The 23,325-nt window shown below is 43.2% G+C and overlaps 1 protein-coding gene across 5 annotated transcripts in view; it reads left to right on the top strand.

The window, feature by feature from the left end:
• The window catches only part of LOC139532366 (cytospin-B-like), a 189,643-nt gene that overhangs the window by 159,492 nt on the left and 6,826 nt on the right, over window positions 1–23,325 (top strand). For 4 of the 5 annotated variants that reach the window (XM_071329847.1, XM_071329864.1, XM_071329855.1 and 1 more), the window contains one exon: window positions 16,270–16,329. The exons of the other annotated variant lie outside the window; for it this stretch is intronic. In XM_071329847.1, the coding sequence (XP_071185948.1) occupies window positions 16,270–16,329 (60 nt within the window). The remainder of the gene's footprint in view (window positions 1–16,269; window positions 16,330–23,325) is intronic. 5 annotated transcript variants of the gene reach the window in all.

Here is a 23,325-nt window from a genome sequence, read left to right as displayed (position 1 = left end):
ACAACGCCGGATTCCTGCCGTAATCCCTGAGCCACTACTTCTGATCCTCACAGCTAGCTTGCAGCTAGCGCAGCTAGCGCCACTGCCACGAAGCTAGCACCAGTTAGCAAACACAATTCTACAATTCACAACCTCTCTTTCGCCATCCGGCTTGGATTCTCTGTCGACACGACCACGTCTGAGCAGACCCCCTCCGTCTGAGCAGACCACCCCCCGGGCTACTAACTTTAAACGCCGCGTGCTAGCTTAGTGGAGGCCTCCCTGCTCCATCTACGGCTGCCCCCTGGACACTATGATCACTTGGCTACATAGCTGATGCATGCTTGACTGTCCATTAATTCACGGTACTCCATTCTGTTTATTTGTGTTTTATCTGTCGGCTCTGTGCTTTAACTCAGGATCTGTGTGTAGTTAATCCGACCCTCTCTGCCGAGTCGTCACCATTTTTACCTGTTGTTGCTGTGTTAGACTAGCACCCTGTTATTGCTGCTGTTATCTTACCTGTTGTTTTAGCTAGCTCTCCCAATCAAGACCTGCAATCACTTTATGCCTTATTGTATGTCTCTCTCATATATCAATATGCCTTGCATACTGTTGTTCAGGCTAGTTATCATTATCATTGTTTTGGTTTGCAATGGACCCTGTAGTTCCACTCTCCGTACCTCTGTTACCTCCTTTGTCCCACCCCCCACACATGCGGTGACCTCACCCATTGAGACCAGCATGTCCAGAGATACAACCTCTCTTATCATCACCCAGTGCCTGGGCTTGCCTCCGCTGTACCCGCGCCCCTCCATACCCCTGTCTGCACATTATGCCCAGAATCTATTCTACCACGCCCATAAATCTGCTCCTTTTATTCTTTGTCCCCAACGCTCTAGGCGACCAGTTTTGATAGCCTTTAGCCGCACCCTCATCCTACTACTCCTCTGTTCCTCGGGTGATGTGGAGGTAAACCCAGGCCCTGCATGTCCCCAGTCACCCTCATTTGTTGACTTCTGTGATCGAAAAAGCCTTGGCCTCATGCATGTCAACATCAGAAGCCTCCTCCCTAAGTTTGCCTTACTCACCGCTTTAGCACACTCTGCCAACCCTGATGTCCTTGCCGTGTCCGAATCCTGGCTTAGGAAGGCCACCAAAAATTCTGAGATTTCCATACCCAACTATAACACTTTCCGTCAAGATAGAACTGCCAAAGGGGGAGGAGTTGCAATCTACTGCAGAGATAGCCTGCAAAGTTCTGTCATACTTTCCAGGTCTATGCCCAAACAGTTCGAACTTCTAATTTTAAAAATTAATCTCTCCAGAAATAAGTCTCTCACTGTTGCCGCCTGCTACCGACCCCCCTCAGCTCCCAGCTGTGCCCTGGACACCATCTGTGAATTGATCGCTCCCCATCTAGCTTCAGAGTTTGTTCTGTTAGGTGACCTAAACTGGGATATGCTTAACACCCCGGCAGTCCTACAATCCAAGCTTGATGCCCTCAATCTCACACAAATCATCAAGGAACCCACCAGGTACAACCCTAAATCCGTAAACATGGGCACCCTAATAGACATTATCCTGACCAACCTGCCCTCCAAATACACCTCTGCTGTCTTCAATCAAGATCTCAGCGATCACTGCCTCATTGCCTGTATCCGCCACGGGTCCGCGGTCAAACGACCACCCCTCATCACTGTCAAACGCTCCCTAAAACACTTCTGCGAGCAGGCCTTTCTAATCGACCTGGCCCGGGTACCCTGGAAGGATATTGACCTCATCCCGTCAGTTGAGGATGCCTGGTCATTCTTTAAATGTTACTTCCTCACCATATTAGACAAGCATGCTCCGTTCAAAAAATGCAGAACCAAGAACAGATATAGCCCTTGGTTCACTCCAGACCTGACTGCCCTCGACCAGCACAAAAACATCCTGTGGCGAACTGCAATAGCATCGAAGAGCCCCCGCGATATGCAACTGTTCAGGGAAGTCAGGAACCAATACACGCAGTCAGTCAGGAAAGCAAAGGCCAGCTTTTTCAAGCAGAAATTTGCATCCTGTAGCTCTAACTCCAAAAAGTTCTGGGATACTGTAAAGTCCATGGAGAACAAGAGCACCTCCTCCCAGCTGCCCACTGCACTGAGGCTAGGTAACACGGTCACCACCGATAAATCCGTGATAATCGAAGACTTCAACAAGCACTTCTCAATGGCTGGCCATGCCTTCCTCCTGGCGACTCCAACCTTGGCCAACAGCCCCGCCCCCCCCGCTGCTACTCGCCCAAGCCTCCCCAGCTTCTGCTTTACCCAAATCCAGATAGCAGATGTTCTGAAAGAGCTGAAAAACCTGGACCCATACAAATCAGCTGGGCTTGACAATCTGGACCCCCTATTTCTGAAACTGTCCGCCGCCATTGTCGCACCCCCTATCACCAGCCTGTTCAACCTCTCCTTCGTATCATCTGAGATCCCCAAGGATTGGAAAGCTGCCGCGGTCATCCCCCTCTTCAAAGGGGGAGACACCCTGGACCCAAACTGTTACAGACCTATATCCATCCTGCCCTGCCTATCTAAGGTCTTCGAAAGCCAAGTCAACAAACAGATCACTGACCATCTCGAATCCCACCGTACCTTCTCCGCTGTGCAATCCGGTTTCCGAGCCGGTCATGGGTGCACCTCAGCCACGCTCAAGGTACTAAACGATATCATAACCGCCATCGATAAAAGACATTACTGTGCAGCCGTCTTCATCGACCTGGCCAAGGCTTTCGACTCTGTCAATCACCATATTCTTATCGGCAGACTCAGTAGCCTCGGTTTTTCTAATGACTGCCTTGCCTGGTTCACCAACTACTTTGCAGACAGAGTTCAGTGTGTCAAATCGGAGGGCATGTTGTCCGGTCCTCTGGCAGTCTCTATGGGGGTACCACAGGGTTCAATTCTCGGGCCGACTCTTTTCTCTGTATACATCAATGATGTTGCTCTTGCTGCGGGCGATTCCCTGATCCACCTCTACGCAGACGACACCATTCTATATACTTCCGGCCCTTCCTTGGACACTGTGCTATCTAACCTCCAAACGAGCTTCAATGCCATACAACACTCCTTCCGTGGCCTCCAACTGCTCTTAAACGCTAGTAAAACCAAATGCATGCTTTTCAACCGTTCGCTGCCTGCACCCGCACGCCCGACTAGCATCACCACCCTGGACGGTTCCGACCTAGAATATGTGGACATCTATAAGTACCTAGGTGTCTGGCTAGACTGCAAACTCTCCTTCCAGACTCATATCAAACATCTCCAATCCAAAATCAAATCAAGAATCGGCTTTCTATTCCGCAACAAAGCCTCCTTCACTCACGCCGCCAAACTTACCCTAGTAAAACTGACTATCCTACCGATCCTCGACTTCGGCGATGTCATCTACAAAATAGCTTCCAATACTCTACTCAGCAAACTGGATGCAGTTTATCACAGTGCCATTCGTTTTGTTACTAAAGCACCTTATACGACCCACCACTGCGACCTGTATGCCCTAGTCGGCTGGCCCTCGCTACATGTTCGTCGTCAGACCCACTGGCTCCAGGTCATCTACAAGGCTATGCTAGGTAAAGTGCCGCCTTATCTCAGTTCACTGGTCACGATGGCTACACCCACCCGCAACACGCGCTCCAGCAGGTGTATCTCACTGATCATCCCTAAAGCCAAAACCTCATTTGGACGCCTTTCCTTCCAGTTCTCTGCTGCCTGCGACTGGAACGAATTGCAAAAATCTCTGAAGTTGGAGACTTTTATCTCCCTCAACAACTTTAAAAATCTGCTATCCGAGCAGCTAACCGATCGCTGCAGCTGTACATAGTCCATCTGTAAACTACCCACCCAATTTACCTACCTCACCCCCCATACTGCTTTTATTTATTTACTTTTCTGCTCTTTTGCACACCAGTATCTCTTCTTGCACATGATCATCTGATGATTTATCACTCCAGTGTTAATCTGCTAAATTATAATTATTCGATTTATTGCCTACCTCATGCCTTTTGCACACATTGTATATAGATTCTCTTTTTTTTCTACCATGTTATTGACTTGTTTATTGTTTACTCCATGTGTAACTCTGTGTTGTCTGTTCACACTGCTATGCTTTATCTTGGCCAGGTCGCAGTTGCAAATGAGAACTTGTTCTCAACTAGCCTACCTGGTTAAATAAAAAAATATATATATATACTGTAGTTGCATATACTGTAATCCTCGATTCAGATCATTCAGGCGAGAAAAAACATCACCCAGATAGGCCAGTTGTGTGAGAAACTCGTCATCATGCAAGCGGTCGGACAAGCGAAAAATATGGTCAGTAATGAAAACTTGTCAATACTTTGCCCCTTGATAACTAGCGCACTTCTGTCTGTTGTAAAAGCGTTACATGGTCGCTGCCCATATAATTGCATAGTGGAGAAAATAAACGAGAGTTCAGAGGCCTTGCTTTAACAAAGTTAACCATTTTCACTGTAGTGTTCAAAACCGCCTCTCGGTGGATGCTGCAGTGTACCCAAGTGGCGTCGGGAGCAACTGCTTACACGTGCGTTACCACTCCACTATGTCTCCCGGTCATGGCTTTTGCGCCATCAGTACAGATACCAACACATCTTGACCACCAAAGTCCATTTGATGTCACAAAGCTCTCCAGTACTTAAAAAATATCCTCTCCTATTGTCCTGGTTTCCAGTGGTTTGCAGAAGAGGATGTCTTCCTTAATTGACCCCCCATAAACGTTACGGACATGTACCAGGAGCTGTGCCAGGCCCGCCACGTCTGTTGACTCATCCAGCTGTAATGCATATAATTCACTGGCTAATCTGCGAAGCAGTAATTGTTTCAAAACATCTCCTGCCATGTCACTGATGCATCGTGAAACAGTGATGTTTGATGCTGACATTGTCTGTATATTTTTTCCCCCAGCATTGTCCCAGCCATATCTGCGGCAACAGGAATAATTAAGTCCTTCACTCTCCACAAGAGAGTAACGGTTAATGTGATTGGATGTTAATTATTTGACTAGGCTTCCTATATTTGACATTGTGTTGTTATGTCGCTAGATTATATTTTGTTGTTACACTAGATTATATTTTTGGCAGTAAAACGAGGCTACTCAGGCGAGAAAAAAACCTCACCCAAATGTATAGCACTGTTTGAAAATGTGAAAAAAAAATGTGAATCACATTTTTATTTGGCGTACCCCCGATGGCATTGCGTACCCCAGTTTGGGAATAACTGCCTTAGACTAAGGCCTAGATTCAATCCGGACAGTGGAAGATCCGCGCTATAGCGCAATTTTTAATTTTAAATGCAATGTTTCTGTGTTCTACGAAGGCTGCGTTCACGGTAAACACTACATACGTGGATCTTCTGCGGTCTGGAATGAATCCAGCCCTAAGGGCTTTTGTATGACAAGCATGTACCTTTAAAGCCACCCTCTATCACTTGGTGTTAAAGAGAAGCGGCTATGTATTAGTGTTGACAGACAGTCCTGCTGTATGTATATGCAGGTGGCATATAGAGAGGAGAGAGAAGGGCACAAAATCACAGCAAACAGGCTCCGCTTCGTGCCATGTGTTGGGTTCAGCACCCCTGTGTTTATTCGACCAGCTCACTATAAACAAAAGAGGACGACACTTCGGCACACACACACACAAACACACATCCGATGCTGCATGCTATACGTGACAAATTAGCCAGGCTGATTACTATGGTAAAACCTTTCTGTGCCTTCCCGATGACAGACAAAGCTAGCCCATCCCCAGTGAATTATTCAGTGAGGGCTGTGTGTTGGCTTTAATGTGTTCTGTTGAGTGACTTCCTAGTTTCTAGACTTACAGGCCCCCTTTGAAAGCAGAAGTTAGAGTGCTCCTTTCCTAGAATGTTCTTTAGATCTTCTATCATTCCATTCCATTTATCAAAGCTCTCTGTCATGCCTCGAAATAAGGTTATTTATCAAACATTATTTACTGTTAGACTCCAACACCATGAGGTTCAGCCTCTTTGGTTTCCCAATCTCAGCTCTCATCCTTTATTAATAAATCATTTTCACGCCGTGCAGCTGACATCATGGGCCTGTCCAAAGCAAACAACAGAGGCTATCTGTTCAAAAATAGTATAGAAATAATAATAGTCTTGAATGTGCATGTCTCCCAGTCCCAGCCAAAGACAACCACTTTGGCAAAATTTTCAATAAAACCTGTTTTCGCTTTGTCATTATGGGGTCGTCGGGAGGGGGGCGGGAGAGTGGAGCGTGGACGTGTGGGGTTGGGGAAATGGGGTTGGGGGTGGAGGGTCAATTATTTGTCTCTCCTTTTTCCTTTGCAAACTACATTGATTGAACTGACCTCTTGAAGACCTAGGGAGAACCGGTTCTAGGTCTCCAAGAGGTCAGTTCAATCATTGAAAACAATGTATTCTAAATAAAAAACAGATACCTTATTTACATAAGAATTCAGACCCTTTGCTATGAGACTCAAAATTGAGCTAAGGTGCATCCTGGTTTCATTGATCATCCTTGAGATGTTTCTACAACTTGATTGGAGTCCACCTGTGGTAAATTCAATTGATTGGACATGATTTGGAAAGGCATACATCTGTCTATATAAGGTCCCATAGTTGACAGTGCATGTCAGAGCAAAAACCAAGCCATGAGGTCGAAGGAATTGTCCATAGAGCTCCGAGACAGGATTGTGTCAAGGCACAGATCTGGGGAAGGGTACCAAAAAATGTCTGCAGCATTGAAGGTCCCCAAGAACACAGTGGCCTCCATCGTTCTTAAATGGAAGAAGTTTGGAATCACCAAGACTCTTCCTAGAGATGGCCGCCCAGCCAAACTAAGCAATTGGGGGAGAAGGGCCTTGGTCAGGGAGGTGACCAAGAACCCGAAGGACACTCCGACAGAGCTCTAGAGTTCCTCTGTGTAGATGGGAGAACCTTCCAGAAGGACATCTCTGCAGCACTTCACCAATCAGGCCTTTGTGGTAGAGTGGCCAGACAGAAGCCACTTCTCAGTAAAAGGCACATGACAGTCCATCTAAAGGACTCTTAGACAATGAGAAACAATATTCTCTGGTCTGATGAAACCAAGATTGAACCCTTTGGCCTGAATGCCAAGCTTCACGTCTGGAGGAAACCTGGCAACATCCCTATGGTGAAGCATGGTGGTGGAAGCATCATGCTGGGGGGATGTTTTTCAGCGGCATGGACTGGGAGACTAGTCAGGATCGAGGGAAAGATGAACGGAGCAAAGTACAGCGAGATCCTTGATAAAAACCTGCTCCAGAGCACTCAAGACCTCAGACTGGGGCGAAGGTTCACCTTCCAACAGGACAACGACCCTGTTTAGATTCATGAGGTGAAAAAAAAGATGTAATCAATTTTAGAATAAGGCTGTAACGTAATAAAATGTGGAAAAAGTCAAGGGGTCTGAATACTTTTCCGAATACTTTCCCGAACACCCCTTGACTTTTTCCACATTTTATTGTGTTACAGCCTGAATTTAAAATAGATTAAATTTAGATTTATTGGTCACTGGCCTACACACAATACCCCTTAATGTCAAAGTGGAATTATGTTTTTTTACATTTTTACAAATCAATTAAAAATTTAAAGCTAAAATATCTTGAGTCAATAAGTATTCAACCCTTTGTCATGGCAAGCTTCAGTCGAGCAGTGAATTTCAAACAGATCCAACCACAAAGACCAGGGAGGTTTTCCAATGCCTCACAAAGAAGGGCACCTATTGCTAGATGGGTATTAATAAATAAAGCAGACATTGAATATCCCTTGGAGCATGGTGAAGTTATTAATTACACTTTTAATGGTCTATCAATACACCCAGTCACTACAAAGATACAGGCGTCCTTCCTAACTTAGTTGCCGAATAGGAAGGAAACCGCTCAGGGATATCAACATGAGGCCATGTTACAGAGTTTAATGGCTGTGATAAGAGAAAACTGAGGATGGAGCAAATACATTGTAGTTACTCCACAATAGTAACCTAATTTACAGGGTGAAAAGAAGGAAGCCTGTACAGAATAAAAATATTACAAAACATGCATCCTGTTTGCAACAAGGCACTAAAGTAATACTGCAGAAAATGTGGCAAAGCAGTTCACTTTTTGTCCTGAATACAAAAGTGTTATGTTTGGGGAAAATCCAATACATCACATTACTGAGTACCAAGCTCCATATTTTCAAGCATAGTGGTGGCTGCATCATGTTATGGGTATGCTTTTAATCATTAAAGACTGGAGAGTTTTTCAGGATAAAAAATAAATGGAATAGAGCTAAGCACAGGCAAAATCCTAGAGGAAAACCTGGTTCAGTCTGCTTTCCACCAGACACTGGGAGATTAATTCACCTTTCAGCAGGAGAATAACCTAAAACACAAGGCCAAATCTACACTGAAGTTGCTTACCAAGAAGACAGTGAATGTTCCTGATTGGCCGAGTTACAGTTTTGACTTAAAGCTGCTCGAAGATCTACGGCAAGACCTGAAAATGGTTGTCTAGCAATGATCAACAACCAATTTGACAGAGCATTAAGAATTTTGAAAAAAGTAATGGCCAACTTTTGCACAATCCAAGTGTGGAAACTTATAGTCTTACCCATAAAGACTCACAGCTGTAATCGCAGCCAAAGGTGCTTCTACAAAGTATTGACTCTGTGAATACTTATATAAATTGGATATTTCTGTATTTCATTTTCAATAGATTAGCAAAAAATTATAAAAACATGTTTTCACTTTGTCATTATGGGGTATTGAATGTAGATGGGTGAGAGAATAAATTTATATTTAATCCATTTTGAATTCAAGCTGTAACACAACAAAATGTGGAATATGTCAAAGGGTATGAATACTTTCAAAGGGTATGAATACTGTAGATCTGTGGACCCAACTTTTGAATGGCTAACTCAGAATATGAGTTTTCCAAAAGAAGATTGAGGTCAGTACTTTCGGGAGCCTAGATAATGTATTTAGAAATGTGGATGGTTCGGTAGTTGGGTAGCTGACCTAAGTTGTAAATATAGAAGAAAGGAGTTGCCTGGTAATGTCTTTCAAATCTTGGAATGTTCTCAAACCATTACTTCCATGATATTGTCAAGGATACAGATTCCACATTTGTACCATTGAGGGGATGCTAAAGACCGCAAGGCATTATTGTTAAATATTGGAGTATGGGCATGCCCTTTTGATTCCCAGTTACATAATTTTTTCAATATAAATTATGTGAGCAATTGTTTAAGGGATATATCAGTGAAGACCACCTCTTCCAGAGCAATAGGAGACACCATATTTTTCACTATACTCAGCCAGAATAATCATGTCTAAACCAATTTAAGATGGGGCGAAATGCTAGTGCCTGGAAATACAATTTAAAGTTTGGTACGGATAGTCCTCTTACGTCTTTCCCTCTTTGTAAGTTTGTTAATTTTATCCCGGATCGCTTAACTGAAATATACATTTTGAAACAGCACAATGCATTTTATCCCAAAAGCCAGAATGGGGACACATGGGGCGTATTGAACTACGGAAATTCAGCCGAGGCAATATATTAATTTCGGCAATAGATATTCTGCCAGTTATAGGAACAGGGATGTTAGTCCATCTACTGAGATCAGATTGAGTTGATTGGAGCATTCTGTTAAAGTTTCTGCCAATGGTTTTATCTAAGGAAGGAAATATATCTACTCACAAATATTTAAAATGAGAAACAATTGGGATTCCATAAGTCTTGAGAGGCAGTAGGGCTGATTTGGTTAGATACATTTTATAACTTGAGATGATGCTGAATTTATCTAGAAACTTCAATGCGTTTGGGAGTGATTGAAATACATTGTCTAAATATAGTAAAATAGTGTCTGTGCATAATCAGATGACGTGATCAGCAGATTTGAGGGCAATTGGTGTCATTTCCATTAATTTACGAATTGCATTGGCCAGGGGGTCCATTGATAATAAAAATAGCAGAGGACAAATCGGATTGCCTTGTCTAATGCTTGTAGTGATTCTGAATAAATCCGAGCAGATTCAGGTTCAGAGTGTTTAATAGTCACATGTACAGGGTTGCAGGCGTAATTGCAGGGTACAGTGAAAATATTAGGCTCCGAGCTCCAACATGCAGGAGTAAGTGAAATAAAATAAAGAAAATGGTTAAAAAAAAAATATAGTACCAGTTAAAATTTTGGATACACCTACTCATTCAAGGGTTTTTCTTTATTTTTACTATTTTCTACATTGTAGAATAATATTGAAGACATCACAACTATGAAATAACACATATGGAATCATGTAGTAAGAAAAAAAGAGTTAATCAAATCAAAATATATTTTCGATTTTCGATTCATCAAAGTAGCCACCCTTTACCTTGATGACAGCTTTTCACACTCTTGGCATTCTCTCAGACATCTTCACCTGGAATCATTTTCCAACCGTTTCGAAGGAGTTCCCACATATGCTGAGCACTTGTTGGCTGCTTTTCCTTCACTCTGCGGTCCAACTCATCCCAAACCATCTCAATTTGGTTGAGGTCATGTGATTGTGGAGGCCAGGTCATCTGATGCAGCACTCCATCACTCTCCTTCTTGGTCAAATAGCCCTAACACAGCCTGGAGGTGTGTTGGGTCATTGTCCTGTTGAAAAACAGATAGTTCCACTGAGCGCAAACCAGATGGGATGGGGTATCGCTGCAGAATGCTGAGGTAGCCGTGCTGGTTAAGTGTGCCTTGAATTCTAAATAAATCACTGACAGTGTCACCAGCAAAGCACCATCACACCTCCTCCTCCATGCTTCACGGTGGGAACCACACATGCAGAGATCATCCGTTCACCTACTCTGCATCTCACAAAGACACAGAGGTTGGAACCAAAAATCTCAAATTTGAACTCATCAGACCAACGGACAGATTTCCACTGGTCTAATGTCCATTGCTCGTTTTTCTTGGCCCAAGCAAGTCTCTTCTTTGTATTGGTGTCCTTTAGTAGTGGTTTCTTTGCAGTGATTTGACCATGAAGGCCTGATTCACGCAGTCTCCCCTGAACAGTTGATGTTGAGATGTGTCTGTTATTTGAACTCTGTGAAGCATTTATTTGGGCTACAATTTCTGAGGCTGGTAACTCTAATGAACTTATCCTCTGCAGCAGAGGTAACTCTGGTTCTTCCTTTCCTGTGGCGGTCCTCATGAGAGCCAGTTTCATCATAGCAGTTGATGATTTTTGCGACTGCACTTGAAGAAACTGTCACGACTGTTGGAAAAAGAGGACCAAGGTGCAGCGTTGCGAGCGTACATGTTCCTTTATTAAACAAGACGCTGAACAAAAACAATAAACACTACAAAAACAAACCGTGAAGCTCAAAGGCTATGTGCCCTAAACAAAGTCAACTTCCCACAAAGACAGATGGGGAAAAAGGCTACCTAAGTATGGTTCCCAATCAGAGACAATGATAGACAGCTGTCCCTGATTGAGAACCATACCCGGCCAAAACATAGAAATAGAAAATCATAGAAACACAAAACATAGAATGCCCACCCCAACTCACGCCCTGACCAAACCAAAATAGACATAAAAAGGATCTCTAAGGTCAGGGCGTGACAGAAAATTTCAAGAACTTTGAAAGTTTCTGTATATTGACTGACTTTCATGTCTTAAAGTAATGATGGACTGTGGTTTCTCTTTGCTTATTTGAGCTGTTCTTACCATAGTATGGACTTGGTCTTTTACCAAATAGGGATATCTTCAGTATAGCAGGCCTACCATGTCACAACACAACTGATTGGTTTAAACGCATTAAGAAGGAAATGCATTCCACAAATTTACTTTTAACAAGGCACACCTGTTAATTGAAATGCATTCCAGGTGACAACCTCATGAAGCTGGTTGAGAGAATGCAAAGCTGTCATCAAGGCAAAGGGTGGCTACTTTGAAGAATGTCAAAACACTTTTTTGCTTCTTACATGATTCCATATGTGTTATTTCATAGTTGTGATGTCTTCACTATTATTCTACTATGTAGAACTGTCAGAGTCGTGTGTATAGGTGGCAGGGAAGTCAGGCGCAGGAGTCAAATGGAGTGTAATGGAGTCTTTTTAATAGAAGTCCACTAAACATACTCCAAACACTAAATGTACATAAAAAACAAAACGAGGACCCGTCGCACACCTATACAAACATATATACAACACTGACATAAACACAATCTCTGACAAAGACATGAGGGGAAACAGAGGGTTAAATACACAACAGGTAATAAATGGGATTGAAACCAGGTGTGTAGGAAGACAAGACAAAACCAATGGAAAATGAAAAATGGATCAATGATGGCTAGAAGACCGGTGACGTCGACCGCCCGAACAAGGAGAGGCAACAACTTCGGCAGAAGTCGTGACAAGAACATAGTAAAAATAAAGAAAAACCCTTCAATGAGTAGGTGTGTCCAAACTTTTGACTGGTACTGTATACAGTGGGGAGAACAAGTATTTGATACACTGCCGATTTTGCAGGTTTTCCTACTTACAAAGCATGTAGAGGTCTGTAATTTTTATCATAGGTACACTTCAACTGTGAGAGACGGAATCTAAAACAAAAATCCAGAAAATCACATTGTATGATTTTTAAGTAATTAATTTGCATTTTATTGCATGACATAAGTATTTGATACATCAGGAAAGCACAACTTAATATTTGGTACAGAAACCTTTGTTTGCAATTACAGACATCATACGTTTCCTGTAGTTCTTGACCAGGTTTGCACACACTGCAGCAGGGATTTTGGCCCACTCCTCCATACAGACCTTCTCCAGATCCTTCAAGTTTCGGGGCTGTCGCTGGGCAATACGGACTTTCAGCTCCCTCCAAAGATTTTCTATTGGGTTCAGGTCTGGAGACTGGCTAGGCCACTCCAGGACCTTGAGATGCTTCTTACGGAGCCACTCCTTAGTTGCCCTGGCTGTGTGTTTCGGGTCGTTGTCATGCTGGAAGACCCAGCCACGACCCATCTTCAATGCTCTTAACTGAGGGAAGGAGGTTGTTGGCCAAGATCTCGCGATACATGGCCCCATCCATCCTCCCCTCAATACGGTGCAGTCGTCCTGTCCCCTTTGCAGAAAAGCATCCCCAAAGAATGATGTTTCCACCTCCATGCTTCACGGTTGGGATGGTGTTCTTGGGGTTGTACTCATCCTTCTTCTTCCTCCAAACACGGCGAGTGGAGTTTAGACCAAAAAGCTCAATTTCTGTCTCATCAGACCACATGACCTTCTCCCATTCCTCCTCTGGATCATCCAGATGTCATTGGCAAACTTCAGACGGGCCTGGACATGCGCTGGCTTGAGCAGGGGGACCTTGCGTGCGCTGCAGGATTTTAATCCATGACGGCGTAGTGTGTTACTAATCGTTTTCTTTGAGACTGTGGTCCCAGCTCTCTCCAGGTCATTGACCAGGTCCTGCCGTGTAGTTCTGGGCTGATCCCTCACCTTCCTCATGATCATTGATGCCCCACGAGGTGAGATCTTGCATGGAGCCCCAGACCGAGGGTGATTGACCGTCATCTTGAACTTCTTCCATTTTCAAATAATTGCGCCAACAGTTGTTGCCTTTTCACCAAGCTGCTTGCCTATTGTCCTGTAGCCCATCCCAGCCTTGTGCAGGTCTACAATTTTATCCCTGATGTCCTTACACAGCTCTCTGGTCTTGGCCATTGTGGAGAGGTTGGAGTCTGTTTGATTGAGTGTGTGGACAGGTGTCTTTTATACAGGTAACGAGTTCAAACAGGTGCAGTTAATACAGGTAATGAGTGGAGAACAGGAGGGCTTCTTAAAGAAAAACTAACAGGTCTGTGAGAGCCGGAATTCTTACTGGTTGGTAGGTGATCAAATACTTATGTCATGCAATAAAATGCAAATGAATTACTTAAAAATCATACAATGTGATTTTCTGGATTTTTGTTTTAGATTCCGTCTCTCACAGTTGAAGTGTACCTATGATAAAAAATTACAGACCTCTACATGCTTTGTAAGTAGGAAAACCTGCAAAATCGGCAGTGTATCAAATACTTGTTCTCCCCACTGTATATACTACCATTCAAAAATTTGGGGTCACTTAGAAATGTCCTTGTTGTTGAAAGAAATGCACATTTTTTGTCCATTGAAATAACATCAAATTGATCAGAAATACCGTGTAGACATTGTTAATGTTGTAAATGACTATTGTATCTGGAAATGGATGATTTTTTAATGGAATATCTACATAGCCGTACAGAGGCCCATTATCAGCAACCATCACTCCTGTGTTCCAATGGCACTTTGTGTTAGCTAATTCAAGTTTATAATTTTAAAAGGGCATTAGAAAACCCCTTTGCAATTATGTTAGCACAGCTGAAAACTGGTGTCCTGATTAAAGAAGCAATAAAACGGGCTTTCTTTAGACTAGTTGAGTATCTGGAGCATCAGCATTTGTGGGTTCGATTACAGGCTCTAAATAGCCAGAAACAAATAACTTTCTTCTGAAACTCGTCAGTCTATTCTTGTTCTGAGAAATAAAGGCTATTCCATGCAAGAAATTGCAAAGAAACTGAAGATCTCGTACAATGCTGTGTACTACTCCCTTCACAGAACAGCGCAAACTGTCTCTAAGCAGAATAGAAAGAGGAGTGGGATGCCCCGGTGCACAACTGAGCAAGAGGACAAGTACATTAGAGTGTCTAGTTTGAGAAACAGATGCCTCACAAGTCCTCAACAGGACAAATCTAATAAGACCAGTCCTCAACTGGCAGTTTCATTAAACAGTACCTGCAAAACACCAGTCTCAACGTCAACAATGAAGAGGCGACTCCGGGATGCTGGCCTTCTAGGCAGAGTTCCTCTGTCCAGTGTCTGTGTTATTTTGTCCATCTTAATCTTTTGTTTTTATTGGCCAGTCTGAGATATTGCTTTTTCTTTGCAACTCTGCCTTGAAGGCCAGCATCCCGGAGTCGCCGCTTCCCTGTTGACGTTGAGACTGGTGTTTTGCAGGTACTGTTTAATGAAACTGCCAGTTGAGGACTGGTCTTATTAGATTTGTCCTGCATGTCCACAATGGCATTCATAAGCATTTAAGTGCTCTATACTATGTACAAATAAAGAGATAAGAGAGTATGTACAAGAAGTGAAGTCTATATTCTAAATCATATATTCTAAATCAGATTGGACACCCCGCAAGGGCATCCAATCCGGCCCGCAGGTGGTCTGAGTAAAACATGTATTTATTATTATTGTTATTTAATTTTTTGTCTTCTTTTTTGTGTGTAGTAAAACAAACTCAATATACTTGTAAATTACTAAAATCAAATCGAAACAGTGTAGAAATGATAATGGTTTCTTGACTGTGTCCAGCTTGCTAACAATAACCGAAATTAAAGCTAGACAGTCAGGGATATGTTCCATATGGAACACCTCAGTATATTGTCCATTGTCCATTAATTGGTGTGGTGTGATCACTGTTGTAATGTCCTGAACCATAGGCAATATAATAACAACAAAATCCAATGCTCAGCAAAAATAGTATTAATGTTCCTTGTACCCAATTGGGGAGTGGGGGGGCTGGGTCCTCGTCATTGTCTTATTCTGAGGGCAGAATCATAGCGCTAGGCTGAGTGATCATGCATGGATAACATACCTGAATATTGAGCCAGTCATGATGGGGTTCCATCTGTCGACTTGTCCCCTTGTGTGTTGGGTTTGATGTGATTCTTAAAGATGTCTTGACAGTGGAAAACATGTGTATTGTGTTCTGGAAGGTCAAGATGAGTTTTGCCGGGTGGATGAAGCCTCATCTAGCTTGCACAGATTTAGCTTGCGTAGCTTGGAACTCACCTCGTTGTAGGTCGCCCTCTGTTTTAGCAGTTCGGCAGGTCAGTGACTCTTTGACTGTTCTCTCCCTCCACCTCAGGCAGACGTTTTGGCCTGGTCCCAGAGGGAATATGGCTTGGGTGTTTAAAAGGGTTTATTTGTGGAGATGTGTGCTGTTTGTTGCTGTTTTCAGCGCTCTGTCTGGTAATAAGTGTGGAAGAAGAGGGGGAATAGGAGGGGGAAGAAGAGGAGGAAGAGAAGACGGGAGGAGAGGAGGAGGGGGGCCCTGCAGTGTGTTATGAGTAAGGAAGAGGAGGTATAGGAGGAGGAGGGACACTCTGTAGTGTGTAATGAATGAGGAAGAGTAGGAATAGGAGGAGGAAGACCTTGTAATCATCAACCCTGTATGTTTTTCCTACAGGGCCGGAATCTGTCCCTGGCGTTTCAGGCTGCAGAGAGCATTGGCATCAAACCCTCCCTGGTGAGTTGGACTGAACAACCAGAGACCAGACAATGCACCAAAGAAGCATAGACGCTTTGATCTGGTTTATTGCTAAACAAATGACCTGATTTGATTAACTACAGAATGAATAGCATGCTTTGATTTGGTCATCTACAGAAGCAACATTTGATTAGATGATTGAATTTTATCAAGTGATCGAGTGATCAGCGTCCAATACTGTAGTGCCCTCCAAGCTCGTCAGCAAGCTCGGGACCCTGGGACTGAACTCCTCCCTCTGCAACTGGATCCTGGACTTCCTGATGGGCAGACCCCAGGTGGTGAGGGTAAGCAACAACATCTTCGCCAAGCTGACCCTCAACACGGGGGTGTGTGTTTAGCCCCCTCGTGTACTCCCTGTTCTCCCACAACTGTGTGGCCACACACGACTCCAACACCATCATCAAATTTTCTGACGACGGTGGTAGGCCTGATCACTGACAGCGATGAGACCTGGCAGTGGGTTTGGTGGTGCCTGGACAACAATCTCTCCCTCAATGTTAGCAAGACCAAGAAGGAAACAGTGGGGGGAGCATGACCCCCTCCACATCAATAGGGCTGAAGTGGAGAGGGTCAAGAGATTCAAGTTCCTCGGTGTCCAGATAACATGGTTGTAACGGCGCCTCTTCTCCCTCAAGAGACTGAAGAGATTTGTCATGGGCCCTCAGATCCTCAAGAAGTTTTACAGCTGCACCATCGTGAGCATCTTGACTAGCTGCATCACTGCCTGGTATGGCAACTTTACCACCCTTGACCGCAAGGCTCTACAGATGGTGGTGCGGACGGCCCATGTACATCATTGAGCCAAAGCTACCAGCCATCCAGGACATTTATACCAGGCGTGTCTGTGGAAGGCCCAGAAAATTGCCAAAGACTTCAACCATCCCAGCCATGGACTGTTCTCAGGCTCCAAGACAGCTTCTATCCCTAAGCAATAAGACTGTTGAACAGCTAACCAATGGCTGCCCACCCTCACCCACAGACTATCGTCATTAACTGTACCTGCTCTGGCATTGCGCATGGTGATCTTAGGGTTGAGTGAGACTGCTCATCCATGGAAACCCATTTCATGAAACTCTCGATGAACAGTTATTGTGCTGACGTTGCTTCCAGAGGCAGTTTGGAACTCAGTAGTGAGTGTTGCAATCGAGGACAGGCAATTTTTAACACGCCACGCGCTTCAACACTCTGTGAGCTTGTGTGGCCTACCACTTTGCAGCTGAGCCGTTGTTGCTCCTAGACATTTCCACTTCACAATAACAGCACTTACAGTTGACAGGGGCAGCTCTAGCAGGGCATAAATTTGACGAACTGAGTTGTTGGAAAGGTGGCATCGTATGACGGTGGTACTTTGAAAGTCACTGAGCTCTTCAGTAAGGCCATTCTACTGTCAATGTTTGTCTATGGAGATTGCATGGCTGTGTGCTCAATTTTATACACCTATCAGCAACAGGTGTGGCTGAAATCCACAAATTTGAAGGGGTGTCCACGTACTTTTGTATATATAGTGTATGTAACCTACACGCGACCTCTCAACGCAGTTTACTGAAGGTAATCTCCATCTTACATTCATGAAATCTCCAATCTAGCTTTGTGCCAAAGGCAGACGCTCAACATATAAAATGCAGCTAGGACTACTCACTGTTAACAAAATGTCTAGTACATTGTGTCCACAAACACGCTCGAGGAAATAGACATTTTGTTCCATGATGTTACAATAACAAAAGCGAGTGCACAGGCTTCACTAGATTCGCAGGGATTTGTTGTACCGGGGCACTATCTCTGCTACTGGTGCTGAGTCACCGCTACTAGGCCTATTTGCTTGTCTGGTTGTTAAGTGGAGAATCTGATATGTTCCCTGTGACAAAATCACCACAATAAGTGGGTTATCATAAAGTATAAACAGCCACAACCTTCCAAGATTCCCCTGATAGCCAGGTGCAAGGGGAGAGACAAGTACCAACAAGCTCAGTCAAAGATAAGCTAACACAAATGTAATTTTCACGAGACTGTAGTCCAATAATCACATAATATTTTAGGCCTACATTTAAACTAATTTACATCAACGAAATAGCGTGGTGACTTTGACAGAACTTTGAGTTGATTAAATTGTGACAAATACAGTCGTGGCTAAAAGTTTTGAGAATGACACAAATATTAATTTTCACAAAGTCTGCTGCCTCAGTTTGTATGATGGCAATTTGCATATACTCCAGAATGTTATGAAGAGTGATCAGATGAATTGCAATTAATTGCAAAGTCCCTCTTTGCAATGCAAATTAACTGAATCCACACAAAAACAATCCACTGCATTTCAGCCCTGCCACAAAAGGACCAGCTGACATCATGTCAGTGATTCTCTCGTTAACACAATGCTGTGAGTGTTGACGAGGACAAGGCTGGAGATCACTCTGTCATGCTGATTGAGTTCTAATAACAGACTGGAAGCTTCAAAAGTAGGGTGGTTCTTCCTCTGTCAATCATGGTTACCTGCAAGGAAACACGTGCCGTCATCATTTCTTTGCACAAAAAGGGCTTCACAGGCAAGGATATTGCTGCCAGTTGCACCTAAATCAACCATTTATCTGATCATCAAGAACTTCAAGGAGAGCGGTTCAATTGTTGTGAAGAAGGCTTCAGGGCGCCCAAGAAAGTCCAGCAAGCGCCAGGACCGTCTCCTAAAGTTGATTCAGTTGCGGGATCGGGGCACCACCAGTACAGAGCTTGCTCAGGAATGGCAGCAGGCAGGTGTGAGTGCATCTGCACGCACAGTGAGGCGAAGACTTTTGGAGGATGGCCTGGTGTCAAGAAGGGCAGCAAAGAAGCCACTTCTCTCCATGAAAAACATCAGGGACAGACTGATATTCTGCAAAAGGTACAGAGATTGGACTGCTGAGGACTGGGGTAAACTCATTTTCTCTGATGAATCCCCTTTCCGATTGTTTGGGGCATCCAGAAAAAAGCTTGTCCGGAGAAGACAAGGTGAGCGCTACCACCAGTACTGTATCATGCCAACAGTAAAGCATCCTGAGACCATTCATGTGTGGGGTTGCTTCTCAGCCAAGGGAGTGGGCTCACTCACAATTTTGCCTAAGAACACAGCCATGAATAAAGAATGGTACCAACACATCCTCTGATAGCAACTTCTCCCAACCATCAATTAACAGGTTTGCCTTGTTAAAAGTTAATTAACAGGTGTGCCTTGTAAAAAGTTAAAGTTAAGGTAGGGGTGGTATACAGAAGATAGCCCTATTAGGTAAAACACTAAGTCCATATTATGGCAAGAACAGCTCAAATAAGCAAAGAGAAACCACAGTCCATCATTACTTTAAGACATGAAGGTCAGTCAATCCGGAAAATGTCAAGAACTTTGAAAGTTTCTTCAAGTGCAGTCGCAAAAACCATCAAGTGCTATGATGAAACTGGCTCTCATGAGAACCGCCACAGAAAAGGAAGACCCAGAGTTACCTCTGCTGCGTATAAGTTCATTAGAGTTACGAGCCTCAGAAATTGCAGCCCAAATAAATGCTTCACAGAGTTCAAGTAACAAACACATCTCAACATCAACATCAAAGAAAACACTATTAAAGGACACCAATAAGAAGAAGGGACATGCTTGGCCCAAGAAACACCAGCAATGGACATTAGACCAGTGGAAATCTGTCCTTTGGTCTGATTAATCAAAATTTGCGATTTTTGGTTCCAACCGCCGTATCTTTGTGAGACGCAGAGTAGGTGAGCGGATAATCTCTGCATGTGTGGTTCCCACCGTGAAGCTTGGAGGAGGTGTGGTGGTGTGGTGGTGCTTTGCTGGTGACACTGTCAGTGATTTATTTAGAATTCAAGACACATTTAACCAGCATGGCTACCACAGCATTCTGCAGCGATACCCCATCCCATCTGGTTTGCGGTCAGTGGAACTATCATTTGTTTTTCAACAGGACAATGACCCAACACACCTCCAGGCTGTGTAAGGGCTATTTGACCAAGAAGGAGAGTGATGGAGTGTTGCATCAGATGACCTGGCCTCCACAATCCCCTGACCTCAACCCAATTGAGATGGTTTGGGATGAGTTGGACCGCAGAGGGAAGGAAAAGCAGCCAACAAATGCTCAGCATATGTGGGAACTCCTTCAAGACGGTTGTAAAAGCATTCCATGTGAAGCTGGTTGAGAGAATGCCAAGAGTGTGCAAAGCTGTCATGAATCTCAAATATAAAATATCTTTTGATTTGTTTAACACTTTTTTGGTTTTGGTGTTATTTCATAGTTTTGATGTGTTCACTATTATTCTAGAATGTAGAAAATAGTTTAAAAAAAGAAAAACCCTTGAATGAGTACAGTAACTGTACAGAATCAACCTCAACTACCACTGTATCCCTGCACATATGGTACTGGTACTGACCTTGTAATTAGCGTACATTCTTGTGCGTTTTATTTCTTGTGTGTTTTTATTTGAATTTATCTGACCTAGTATTGTGCAAGCAACAAATTAGCATTGATTTGATTTGACATTTCTGATAGAGTTGGTTGAAATGCCTCAAGCATCTGTTCCCACACTGTGTCTATAAAATCTGCAATGTTTTGTTTTGTTTTTGTTTTTGTTACTATTTTTCATCCATATTACATAAAAAAAATGTATATAAATGTTTTAGATGCAGATGAAATAGGTGTCATGCCACTGGTGCCATTCGTGCTTGATTGACATCTGCATACATGGGTGGCAGGGATCCTCTCTCATGAACAAACTAAATTGGAGCATGAACAAACAATATTTCATGAACAAACAAATCAGAGCATGTTATTGGCCTGTTTGTGTGTGAGTGACATTTGTGCACATATGGGCGTCAGGATCCTTGCTCGTCTTAGGATCCCCACCTCCCCTCACACACACCCCACCTTACCACGGCAGGTCCAACTTGTTCCAGAGACCCATATTCAGAGCCCCTCAAACCCATCATTGACTGCAGCAGTCCTCTCTCTCTCCCTCTGGAGCAGACTGTTATCATGACATGCACAAACCACCCCTGCAGAACTACTCAAGGCATTTACCACTGTCAACACAGGCCTACGCACGCAAACACAGAGTCACACACACACAAACCAGTGATGTAGAAAACATGAACAGACGTGCTGCGCCTTTTATAAATCTGTCTTTGACCAATCAATAGAAGGCGTAGATGTCAGATTTATATGTTTTATGACGTGAAACCGTATAGACTTGTTTTTTAACTTGGCATTGTCATCTGCCATTGGATTTGCTTCAGTGCAACACCGTTTAAGAAGTCAATATAGTGGCTGTGTCCGAATACCCATACTAGCGTACTACATACATAGGCTACGCATCGTTACATACTATTTAGCACATACCGTTTAGTTAAAAAGTATGCAGTATGCCACGGCCGAAATGCAGTAGCTCAGTAGAATCTTCTGACTGACTGTTTAGGTAGGGCAGGGCCAAGTGCAAGAGTTTTCCAAATTCAACAGACATGCATCACATTAACCATCCTGATAATTCTGTAGCTCATTTCCAATTCGATTAATTTCTCTAAACTCTGTATAGAATAGGAATGGAGTTATAGGCCTACTCAGGATGGTTATAGGCAGAATATCACATTCAACCTAAACCATAGCCCATATAGCCCATCTATCCTATTTAAAAAGGACTAAAGACAGAAACATATAATTTGGTTCCATTTCAACATATTTATTAGTGAAACCAAAGTGTTGAAACTTATATAAATTCAATTAAATAGCCTAGTGCACACACCAACACTTTTTAAATGTTCAAATCAAAAGGCTAATGCACAAAACAACATGTACAGGCGGATGCATCGCAAATTCAGAACCGTTGGACAGCAACATAGTAAACTAAACCACTGATCATTGGGAACAAGATCAGAGTGACTGCTAAGGCATGATCCATAAATTAAATCATTAAATAGATAGCCTAGCCTACAATCTATATGTTTAAATTAAAAGGCCTGATTAACTTGACATCAATAACTCAGCCACATCCTGAGTCCCCGGTGCCGACACATTCAGAAATCAAAAGACACATTCAGAAATATGGTTTAGTACTGGCAAAGGACAAGAGAACAAGAAACACTTTTCAATGAGAAAACAGAAATCCACTTAAAAAATTTAAAATAAGTCTGTCTTCAGTTGTAGCTTAAGATGCAATAGCCTACTCGTGGTCATTTTAAGGAGAACAAAAACTACATAGTTTCACTATTTGGCATCTTGCCTAATTAATGGTTTGGCTACTTGAACAGAACTAGGGCCTATCACTCGCAGCCCACCTCTTCCAATGCATTGTGGAAAAGTGTGCATTAAATTCTGCTAGATGAAGAGCGGAATGAGTATAACATCCTGGCATTTAAAATATACTAGATTTTCGAAAATTCACATAGGCCTACTATAACACATTCCTTTTTTGCATACTGAGAAGGTGTAATGCGCGATTACGCTGTTTCCTGCTATTCATTGATTTCAGTAGCACATCCCCATATCTAAGTGATTACTATGACATCCAGGCATTTAAAGTATACTCGATTTTCAAAATGTTGCATACTATTAAACATTTCCACATATTCAAATGGCTTACTATTTAGGACACAAGTATGGGTATTCGGACACGGCTACTGTGTGGAGCAGGGTTCCCCAACTGGCGGTCCGTAGGCCCCCCAAGTTTTCTGAGCAAATTATAATATTTTTTGTTGTTGTTGTTGGACATAAAAGACTGTAAAAACACCAGGAAATCAGCTCCAAGTGATTTTAATTTTGGAAATCTGTTCCCAAGTATTCCCACTCATAATAGAGAGACACGTGATTGTATACAAATGATTACATGTTAGTCAAATATTATATCTGTTTGGGCTTGTAGTCTGCCAATTATTTTAAATTATGTTCCGCCCCAAGACCATCTGCTCAAGAAAAAATCAGCCCGCGGCTGAATTTAGTTGATGATCCCTGGTGT

The sequence above is a fragment of the Salvelinus alpinus genome, chromosome 1 (assembly GCF_045679555.1).
Source record: "Salvelinus alpinus chromosome 1, SLU_Salpinus.1, whole genome shotgun sequence".
NCBI lineage: Eukaryota > Metazoa > Chordata > Actinopteri > Salmoniformes > Salmonidae > Salvelinus > Salvelinus alpinus.
The sequence above is the reverse complement of the archived record's forward strand: the minus strand, read 5'-3'. Positions and strand labels throughout refer to the sequence as shown.